General features: G+C 40.9%; 1 protein-coding gene across 1 annotated transcript; it reads right to left on the reverse strand.

Annotated features, from left to right (window-relative positions):
- Positions 1–8,370: 8,370 nt before the first annotated feature.
- dkk1 (Dickkopf-related protein 1) lies at positions 8,371–10,199 on the reverse strand. The gene is given in 5 exon segments (NM_001141456.1): positions 8,371–9,022; positions 9,130–9,135; positions 9,138–9,261; positions 9,477–9,618; positions 9,841–10,199. Coding segments are annotated over 4 exon segments (507 nt in total). The 5' UTR covers positions 9,600–9,618; positions 9,841–10,199; the 3' UTR covers positions 8,371–8,768.
- Positions 10,200–12,089: the final 1,890 nt, after the last annotated feature.

Raw genomic sequence — 12,089 nt, forward strand, 5'->3', positions numbered from 1 at the left:
GGACCATGGACTCTTTTTCAATTTTTTTACTCAGTCAAACAAATAATGCTATATATATATAAAAAAATGGTTTGTTGTATTAATATTTGCCATTGTAGGTAACGTTGAAATCACATTTCTAGTAGTTGACTTTAGGCTACACCAAACCATGTTTTTAAACCACATTAGATTGAGGCACTGCAGTTTGTTGAATCTGTACATCTGTAATTGTAATTTAAATGTAATGCAAATCTGTAATTTGCCACGACCTTCAGTGGGCTTCATCTGTACACAACTTTAAGGTGGTTGTGTGTTTGCTTGGATAGCAGACTACCGTTAGTTGAAATTGACAGGATTTGTCTGCACATATGAATTTCCACCAAACATTAAATCATTATAGCGAAAGTACTTTCCATTCTTTCATTTATTTAATATAATCTGTTTCAGTGACACAAGCGTCACATGAAGTCCTGCTGTCATGTTAAATCAACATGCGTCTGAGACAAGCAGAGATTCACCATATCAAAGGACTATCTTTGTGACTGAGTGGCAGAAGTAAACCTGTGGTTAATGCTAGGATAATATTTTGGAACATACAGTATCACAGTCCTGTGTTTGTATGAATCATCAGCGCTTTCAAGCCAGCAAAACATAGTGTCACGTTTTAGCATGAAGAGTCTGAATCAAAGCATCTATTTACCTTCTCTGGGTTACGAGGCTGTGGTTTAGGTTAGGTTAGCTGTGGTTTCTACCCCAGCACACAGACACACGCACACACACAAGCACACACACGCGAACACACACACACACACATACAGCTGGTTACAGCCCTGTGCAGCAGGCTGACCTTGTTTTCCCTTTCCCCAGCCCACTTTACTGTAACTCAGAGGCTGCATTTACGACAGGGGGCCAGTCACATAGTTCCTCACTTTCCTCTCTCTCTCTCTCTCTCTCTCTCTCTCTCTCTCTCTCTCTCTCTCTCTCTCTCTCTCTCTCTCTCTCTCTCTCTCTCTCTCTCTCTCTCTCTCTCTCTCTCTCTCTCTCTCTCTCTCTCTCTCTCTCTCTCTCTCTCTCTCTGTCTCTATCTCTCTCTCTCTCCAGTATGTTACTATAGGGTATCCAGCAGGACAGCTATTGCCTTTTCATGTCCACCTTATAATTTTTTTGTGTTGGAACACCAGGGCTGCCTATTGACCTTATGACAGTCATTTCCTCGGGCACAGAGAGATTCCACCTGCCTGGTGCAGATGTAGCCTGGAGACATCATCCTGCAGGAAAACCTTTTGGATGAAGGGCTCTATTCAATCCGCATCGTGGGAAGTTCAGCGTGATTGAGAAATTTATAGGCAATGTTCATGCGTTAGCGGTGACCGCATTCACGGTAAAAGCTGCATAATGTTCAATCAGAAATTCCCTTTCCATTTCTATTGCAGAATCTGTAACTCTTCAGGGATCCAGATTGAATAGAGCCTGAAGCTGTATTGGAATACATTGGAAAGGATTGGGAGGAGGGAGTAGAAGCAGACAGAGTGTATTGATACAGACAGCATATCCTTGTCATTAAGGATGTGGCCAACTTCATAGAGCCAGATGACAAATCCATCGCATATTTGTGGTTGGCTATATCAATGTTTGTCTGGCAGAGAAGCAGAAATCCAACAATGATGCAAAATGTTATGCTTTTGGCAGAGATAAAGAACTTTGGTTGGATAATACAGAGGTAAAGTGAATATAGTCTGTCTATTTATGTATTTATTTATTTTATTTCACCTTTATTTAACCAGGTAGGCTAGTTGAGAGCAAGTTCTCATTTACAACTGCAACCTGGCCAAGATAAAGCAAAGCAGTGTGACACAGACAACAACACAGAGTTACACATGGAGTAAACAATAAACAAGCCAATAACACAATAAACAAGTCAATGACACAGTAGAAAAAATAGAAAGTCTATATACAGTGTGTGCAAAAAGCATGAGGAGGTAGGCAATAAATAGGCCATAGGAGCGAATAATTACAATTTAGCAGATTAACACTGGAGTGATAAATGAGCATATGATGATGTGCAAGTAGAAATATTGGTGTGCAAAAGAGCAGAAAAGTAAATAAAATAAAAACAGTATGGGGATGAGGTAGGTAGATTGGGTGGGCAATTTACAGATGGACTATGTACAGCTGCAGCGATCGGTTAGCAGCTCAGGTAGCTGATGTTTAAAGTTGGTGAGGGAAATAAAAGTCTCCAACTTCAGCGATTTTTGCAATTCGTTCCAGTCACTGGCTACGGAGAACTTGAAGGAAAGGCGGCCAAATGAGGTGTTGGCTTTGGGGATGATCAGTGAGATATACCTGCTGGAACATGTGCTACGGGTGGGTGTTGTTATCGTGACCAGTGAACTGAGATAAGGCGGAGCTTTAACTAGCATAGACTTATAGATGACCTGGAGCCAGTGGGTCTGGCGACGAATATGTAGCGAGGGCCAGCCGACTAGAGCATAGAGGTCGCAGTGGTGGGTGGTATAAGGTGATTTGGTAACAAAACGGATGGCACCGTGATAGACTGCATCCAGTTTGCTGAGTAGAGTAACGGAAGCTATTTTGAAGATGACATAGCCAAAGTCGAGAATCGGTAGGATAGTCAGTTTTACTAGGGTAAGATTGGCGGCGTGAGTGAAGGAGGCTTTGTTGTGAAATAGAAAGCCGATTCTAGATTTGATTTTTGATTGGAGATGTTTAATATGAGTCTGGAAGGAGAGTTTACAGTCTAACCAGACACCTAGGTATTTATAGTTGTCAACATATTCTAGGTCGGAACCGTCCAGGGTGGTGATGCTAGTCAGGCGGGCAGGTGCGGGCAGCGAACGGTTGAAAAGCATGCATTTGGTTTTACTAGCGTTTAAGAGCAGTTGGAGGCCACGGAAGGAGTGTTGTATGGCATTGAAGCTCGTTTGGAGGTTTGTTAGCACAGTGTCCAAGGAAGGGCCAGAAGTATACAGAATGGTGTCGTCTGCGTAGAGGTGGATTAGAGAATTGCCCGCAGCAAGAGCAACATCATTGATATATACAGAGAAAAGAGTCGGGAAAAGAGTCGAATTGAACCCTGTGGTACCCCCATAGAGACTGCCAGAGGTCCGGACTATAATATACTAAACAAAAATATAAACGCAACATGTAAAGTGTTCACCCCATGTTTCAGGAGCTGAAATAAAAGATCCCAGAAAGTCTCCATATGCAGAAAAAGCTTATTCTCTCAAATTTAGTGCACAAATGTGTTTGCATCCCTGTTAGTGAGCATTTCTACGTTGTCAAGATAATCCATCCACCTGACAGGTGTGGCATATCAAGAAGCTGATTAAACAGCATGATCATTACACAGGTGCACCTTGTGCTGGGGGACAAAAAAAGGCCACTCTAAAATGTTCAGTTTTGTCACACAACACAATGCCACAAATGTCGGAGGTTTTGAGGGAGCACGCAATTGGCATGCTGACTGCAGGAATGTCCACCATTGCTGTTGCCAGAGAATGGAATGTTCATATCTCTACCATAAGCCGCCTCCAACGTCGTTTTAGACAATATGGCAGTAACTGGCCTCACAACAGCAGACCACGTGTAACCACACCAGCCCAGGACCTCCACATCTGGCTTCTTCACCTGCGGGATCATCTGAGACCAGCCGCCCGGACAGCTGATGAACCAAGGAGTATTTCTGTCTGTAATAAAGCCCTTTTGTGGAGAAAAACTCATTCTAATTGGCTGAGCCTGGCTCTCCAGTGGGTGGGTCTATGCCCATCCAGGCTTTCCCATGGCTGCGCCCCTGTCCAGTCATGTGAAATCCATAGATTAATGCCTAATGAATTTATTTCAATTGATTTATTTCCTTCTATGAACTGTAACTCCGTAAAAAAAATGAAATTTTTCCATGTTGCATTTATATTTTTGTTCAGTATACTGTACATCTGCAGTTCCCAGGAAATGTGGTAAACCGTCTTGTGAGCAATGTCTTGGTAATGAACACAATCATTACTCCATATAAATTGCAATAGATACTGATGCTTAAGGTAATGCCTTCAGCTAGCTTTTACTTGAAGATTTACATTTACATGTTAGTCATTAAGCAGACGTTCTTATCCAGAGCAATTTACAGGAGCAATTAGGGTTAAGTGCCTTGCTCAAGGGCACATCGGCAGATTTTTCACCTAAATCCTTTTTGTCTCTGACAGTCAGTCTGACCTGTAAGTCTTTGGGTAAACCTGCAACATTAAAGGTGTTTGACTGTTCCTTTCTGTTTGTGTACTGACCCACCAGACAAGCGCCTGCTCTTTAGAAGTCCGCTTCTCTGTGAGCTCCTATGTGTGATGCCTGACATCATTACTGTTGGAATTTCACATCTGTAATTTTCAAACATGGCAGTCAGGCTGCTAGTAAAAAGTACAGCAGCTAGTACTGGGTAATCTATCTAAGTGCTAAGAAACAGCTTTTGCTGTGTCACTGACCCAAAAAACAAAACAATTAAAATTGTAATGAACTTATTGTACACTCTTAGAAAATAAGGTGCTCTCTAAAACCTAAAATGGTTATTCGGCTGTCCCCATAGGAGAACGCTTTGAAGAACCTTTTTTGGTTCCAGGTAGAACCCCTTTGGTTCCAGGTAGAACCCTTTTGGGTTCCATGTAAAACCATTCCTGCAGAGCATTCTACATGGAACCAAAAAGGGTTCTGCCTGGAACCAAAAATGGTTTTCCTATGGGAACAGCCGAAAACTCCTTTTGGACCCCTTTTTTTCTAATAGTGTACAGTATATGTGTCAAAATCATGCTTTTTATCATACTTATTAACTCCTTACATAATGCTTACGTTGTGAAGTCACACAACCAAAATCTTGTTCTAACAAAACCAAAGACTTGTAGAAGTGACAACTCCTGGAAGTCACCACAGTTCATTTGTATCTTCTTAAGACATGCCAGGGCACATTTATTGGTAGATCCGATTCGGCCATATCAAGGAGAGTCAAGAGGAAGTTTTTTGTGCCACTCCTTACCCAATAAGGTTATAGCCTCCAGATCTGCACTGTAGTGTTCACAGGAAGGATAACATAATTATTGTCACCCACACTAATGGGCAGTGGGGAGGCGGAAGGGCAGGTTTAATTACTAATCACCTGTATCCTGTTTTCCCATCAAACCAACATCGTTAGTCCTTTGATGCCGACATCAGAGGGCCATAGATAGCAGTGCATCCACAGGTTGTGGGCAACAATCTCCCTTCCTCGCCTCACCAGTTATTATCTTCATCGTTTAAATGAAAGAGATCCACGGTGACGTCCCTATTCATGCAGCCGGTTATATTACATCCACTTATATTACTTACAGTTCTTGGAAAATAACAGCCCACCAACATCCTCATTCAGATATGAATATACAGTATTAGAGTAAACTCTGACCCTAATATCTATTTTACAGCTGCTTTGGGTGCAACCAACTGGAGTAATTATAGACTGCGGGGCTCACTTAAAGAGATGTGGGATCCAGTTCAACATGAAAAACATTAGAAGAAGACCAAAGGTTTCATCAGGAAGAAAGGTTATAGGTCAGCAGGTGGACTCTGCTGATGCTTATCGTTATGTTCCGTAGATGTTTAAAGATCTGTATTACAGTTGCCTGTGTGTGCGATCACAGATCCAAAATCAGCTTTGTGATTTAACATTATGACGATCTTCTGATTGGTTCTCTTTTATTTCTCAAATTAATTTTAATGCCTACATTTACATTTTAGCAGAATCAAAATCCTTAAATAGATGAATAAAATAATGACACCCAATTAAGGGCTCTATTCAATCTTTAAAGCAGAAGCGTTACAGATTCCGCGCGATAGAAATGTAAAGGTCATTTCTGCTTAAGCCGACACAAGCGGCGTTCACCGTGAACGCCGTCTCCGCTAAAGCGGGAACATAGCCTTTACATTTCAACCCCGCTGTAAAGCTGAACTTCCGCGATGCGGATTGAACAGAGCCCTTAATGAAGAAAAACACACAGTACACAGTATATAGGACAAATAGTATTGACCTCTACATCCAGATCAAGAAAACACACAGGTTCAAACGTGTGTGTTTATTAGCACATACTTGACCAAACACAATACCCATTTTACATGAATGTGTTTTTCTAACTCTGTTTGTTTGCAAGCCTCCAGTTACACAACTACTCACAACTTCAAAGATGAGGGGGCTTTGAGGTACTCTGTAAAACATTCACACTGCCCTGTTCAGTAGAGGTGAATCTCTGTTTTATTGTATTGGACCGCAAAGAGGGGATCCATTAATTTACACCGAATGTTTGCTGATTATTAATGAATGAATACCAGGCAGCAACCTGTACTTAAAAGGGTACCCTTTCCCTTTAAGGGTGTAGATAAAAAAAAAGCATGATCCTTGCTTTGGAGTATTAAAGATATCCACTCTTTTCCTCAAATAATTAACTCTATGTCTAGTTGGTCGCTTACGGTTTCCTCCTCGCCATTGTACTGAGATTCCATCCACATATGTTTCAGGTCCACCCCCCCAGCCGAAAGAAAAACGGGGGAAGCACATGCACGGGAAGAGGACAACTGAAAACTGTATATCCCGTGCTTGAAATTCCTACCCCCACTGCTTTGTCTCGCTTGACAGCTTGAAGTAAAGACGAACTCTTCAGTTTCTCGTTAAGCCGGGGGAACGCAAAGGAAGTTGAACGCTGCGTCCAGAAAGAAAAACTACTTTAAAGGGATGGATGTTTGTGCACTGGGGATGTATTGGGGATACAGAAGTAGAATCAGATAATTTCAATTCATTTGTTATTGTACCCACGGTACGCTAGTGATCTCAAATCAAACTGTATTTGTCACATGCGCCGAATACAACAAGTGTAGACTTTACTGTGAAATGCTTACTTCGAAGCCCTTAAGCACGATCTGGGACAAGCATGACGACACTGTCGCCACGCAGCATTCATACCTCCCTGCAAGTTCAGAGCTCAACATCAGAGTACACTTTGTTATCTGAGTAAACTGGGAGTTACCATCATGCCTCCATATCGTCGCTGTCTGATGAAAACTGATCTCTAAATATCAACTTTTCAGGAAATTGAAAAAAATGACTATTTTTTCCCTATTAACGAACATACAATTATGAAACTTCAGAAGCTATGCTGAATACATTTTGTTGGTCCTAGAGTCATGAAATGCTCAGAGTACATTGAGGAGAGTTTTCAATAAATGTAAAAAAATATGTATATATATATTAAAAATATGGCGTAATAGACTTACAAGGTTTCTCATCAGTTAATGACGATATGTTAGTTAGACCCTATGGTTCTTCTGCTCAGGATTAACAGGTCAGAGGGAGTGTGGTGAGCCACAAGCTCCCCTATAAGTCACTATAAAACAGCCATATGGACGGCAGCAGTAACAGAGGAATGGTCTTACACTGTGCATCACATTAAATCAGCGGTAGATGTTTCAGGTTAGGATTGGTGCAATAGAGGGGAGTATCACAGTCATTCTTATAGCCTAATAGGTTATTCCCATAATAAGTGGAGTTTTGAAATCAAATCAAACTTTATTTGTCACATGCGCTGAATACAACAAGTGTAGACTTAACCTTGAAATGCTTACTTACTTACAAGCCCTTAACCAACAGTGCAGTTCAAGAAGAAAATAGTTACCAAGTAGGCTAAAATAAAAAGTAATAATAAAAAATAACACAATAAGAATAACAATAACGAGGCTATATACAGGGGGCACCGGTACCGACAGGCTAGTCGAGGTAATCTGTACATGTAGGTGTGGGTGAAGTGACTATGCATAGGAAACAAACAAACAGCGAGTAGCAGCAGTGTACAAAAGGGAGGGGGGGTCAATATAAATTTGATTAGTTGTTCAGCAGTCTTATGGCTTGGGGATAGAAGCTGTTGAGGAGCCTTTTGGTCCTAGACTTGGCACTCCGGTAGCGCTTGCCGTGCGGTAGCTGAGAAAACAGTCTATAACTTGCGTGACTGGAGTCTCGGACAATTTTATGGTCTTTCCTCTGACACCACCTATTGTATAGGTCCTGGATGGCAGGAAGCTTGGCCCCAGTGATGTACTGGGCCGTTCGCACTGCCCTCTGTAGCGCCTTACGGTCAGATGCCGAGCAGTTGCCATACCAGGCGGTGATGCAACCGGTCAGGATGTTTTAGAACTGAAGCAGTGTACATCAATAGTTATAAAGGTTGTATACCTTGTTGTAGGTCATGTTTGGAATTGGTCAGACTAGTTGAACAGACAATATGAATCCTTTGACTGCATCAATTCATTTCCCCTTTCCCTTGGTAGTTCTTTAAACCAGTGAATTATTACATGCAATAATGTGCAAATTATTTTGTAAGATGGTTAAATATCGTAACACTCTTTATTTCAAATAAAAATATAGACATTTATATCAGAATTTATATAAACTCGTATAAATCAGAGTTAATACATGTAAATAGGGCACCTTCTTCGAATAGTTGTGACTAAAAATAATTAAGTGCCATCATCTATATGTTATGTACAATACAGTAATTTACTGTAATAATCATATATCTCAAGTTCCATAGAGAAACAATCACAACTACTCTTGTCATTTTTGAAGAACAAAATCTGAAAACCACACAAAAAACAGTCCCAATAGAAAACTCCTTCCTCTCCACTTCCATTGGTCAGAAATCACACCAGTCCTTTAGTTTAGAATTTCTGAAAAGCTACGGAAATCCATGGATTGCTGCTGACAGTTCATTGATTCAATGTCTTTGGCAAGTGTGCAGACTTCGAGATGCCTTGCTGTTGTGCTCCCCTCTCTGTGTTCTGCAGGACAAACCGTCTCCACAGTCACATCGCTGGAATATCTCCAAACCATGTGTGCCTTTTCTTTGGTGCTTTGTGCAGACCTGACCGTCTTTCACCACTGGCTTGCAGATCTTGGACCAAAAATGGCGTGCACAGCAAAGTCCCTCTGTGCAATCCGAAGACCTCAGGCAGTTCTCACCTACCAGACCTGAAAAATAAGTTACATGAGTATATTGTAGGCTTTGTTTATAACAAGACAGAGATCACTCTGAGTCCATTTTCAATAGTACATTTCATAGCTGATTCGTTACATACCTTTTGGGGGTTGTGAAAGATCTTGTGTGGGCAATTTGGAGTGCAGTTCCACTGTAGAGTTCTCCTCATGTGTATTGAAGATTGGCATTCCGATGTGCTGAATGATCTCAGGATTGCTGGGCAAACACAGGCCTAGGAAGAAAACAAGATCAAACATGAGATGATGTGCTTGAAATTACACTAGCTCCTTCAATAAGTGTGTAGAATTACTCAAATTCAACTGACTACACTTCTCTTCAAAAGATCAAAGCAGTGAGGAATGGCATTAGACACATTCTAAATGCACTATTAAACATATTAGATTGTGTAATTTAACATGAACGTGTTGGGACTTGTAGGCAATTCACCATTACTGCACTGGTTGCCAGGGCAGCACACAGCGTCCCGGATACAGCGCTTCCTGCGCTTCTTGCATGGGAGACAGGCACCTCGGGACTCCAAGCAGAAACCATGGTCACCGCACTCCTCATCGGCAGAGCAACTCAAAGACTGAAAGAAGAAAGTCAGATGATTAATTTTATGAAGTCAACTTTTTAGAATACTTGCCAATTTAAGTAGTAGGCTAGTTATATTACTGATGGTAAACTGTTCAATGTAACTATGAGGGAAACTATGGTCCATTTTAAAACCTCCAAATTAAACACAATGGATAGGCTACTTTGATCAATATAAAATAGCCTAGTCTTATGATTTATGGGATGCTGGGCTTACCTGTACGGTATCAATTGCCAGGTTTTGGGTCCCGCTGTCAAAGGCAAATTCGTCAGGGCTCGCGCTGACCGGGTGATTCGGACCCGCCACTCCAGGTATGTTCTTGATGGCATTTGAGTTGAGAAACACTGATCCAGCGCATGCAGAATGAAAGTATCCGACCATCATGTAAAAGGCAGCGGAAAAAACGAATGGCAGGATAATTGTCATTGTAGAAATGGTTGTTGTGTGGGGAAATGGTTCCAATTTCAATACGCAATAGTAGCCTATATAGATCGAGGGCAGGTAGGAGCGCACTAGTAAAGCGGAGTAGGCTACCTCTGTAATCCGATGATTCCTGATGTGCGATTTATACATGTGGAGTTGTTTGCATTCCCGCCCCCAGCTATGTGTAACAAAGGAGTGGATGAAATTTCAAAGGGTTCGAGCTCATGACGCATCCCACAGCAATTTTACTCAATTTTACTCATCATTTTACTCATCATCCCTACATTTTACTCATCATTTTTGGCGGTTTATCAACATTTATTGAGAATTGTGCAGCATCTTTTATCCCACATGAAATGCACTTGCCCACAAAGGTGCCACTTGAACTTCTAGTCAAATATTTCGATATGATGAAAATACTAACGGTGTGTATGGTACATCGTTTTTCGTTGTAAACCTAGACTACTGTTTATAGATCGGTTATAACTTTATAACTATAGTTTCTCTCGCTGACCACAGACGACGCATTGGGTGATTATTCAATACATTTTCTCCCCATTATTAACATCATTTGAACGGTAATTGTAAGGAGAGAACTTTGAAATGCACTTGATTAAACAAGGCGGCGAGGTTCAAAGGGAAAATATGCAAATCTCGGAGTGAAAAGTTTCCCGAATAAATTACCATTCAGGCTAACTGTTTAAAAAAAAAAAGAAATGAGTTGATGATTAGCACCCCGCGATAAGGAATTCACATCGGTCTCTCTGAACCTTAATCTGTAGCCTGTAAAACAATTAGACACACAAGTATTCTCTTCCCCTCGTCTCTAAAGCGCCTCTTGTGTTGATGTAGTCTGTTGTGCCAATTCCAACAATACTGAGGAAGTAGTGGCATAGGCCTGCTAAACAATAGGTCTATCACAGCTATTTGACAATCAAAAGTTTTAAATCAATAATTAGTTTAATAATTCTACAGATAATTCTAACTGTTGCTTAATATCAGGTTATGAAAGACAGTCTGTCTGGTTGGAAAAACATGTCGGGTCTTAAATCAGGAATAGTGGTTTAGAAAAGGGTATATTAAAAAAAAAGGTTAGCCTATAAAATAGAAATACAAGCCCAAAACATCTCATTTGAGAAGTTTGAAAAGGGGAAAATGAATAAAATCTTTAAAAGACTATAGGGAATTGCATCATGACTGAATAATAAAAAAAAAATAACAGTTATATTTTAAAGTGATTAAAATATTTTCCAAATCTGAACCATAGCCTAAATAACTGAACCAGCTCCTTGAGAGAAGTACGCAGGAACAAAATACGATTTAACAGTTTCAAAGTGCATGTCTGCCAAATACTTTGGGAAAGCCTTCCTAATAAAGGGCTTTGATGTTGTTGACAGAGGTTAGTTAGGCTATACACTTCATTAAACGTGAATTGGCCGCCTTCATCCCAATTCTTTGGTCTGTAGGCTTTGTTTTAATTGTACATCCAAAGCCTACAGTGGTGTAAAATGAAGCTTGTGTAAAGGCCCCTTTGATGGGGACAGATCAAACAGCCCTGAACCCCCATGCCTTAATCAGACTACGGCAGCCATGCCGTTTTTACAAACAGTCCGTTTGCTCGGCTTTTAGCGGGTTTTACCAGACATTGTACTCAGCCAATTCATTTGGTTGGATGCCAGGTAATCCTGTTTTGAAATGCCTGGCTGCGGTCTAATCCATTCATCCAACAATAGACCCTCCCTAAAGTGTTAAATAAACACACAATCAGTTTATGTTGGATTGAAATAATAAAGCGGCAGACAATTTACTTCCTAGTTTAGCAAGATAATAAGGCTCTCTCTCGCCCGGAGGGTCAGGTGTTCAGAAAGCTCCCTCCCGTGGTGAGAAAGAGTGACTATCAGACGAAGTAATAACAGTTTATTTATCATGTTATTCGCTCAAATGAGCTGCCTTGTAGTTACAGGCCCAGTACAAAAGACCAGTAAAGATCAGGGAGTAGCCAGAGAACAGCTTCACCAAATATAAAAAGCAGCATCTCCATT

The sequence above is a fragment of the Salmo salar genome, chromosome 19 (genome assembly GCF_965601325.2).
Source record: "Salmo salar chromosome 19, fSalSal1, whole genome shotgun sequence".
NCBI lineage: Eukaryota > Metazoa > Chordata > Actinopteri > Salmoniformes > Salmonidae > Salmo > Salmo salar.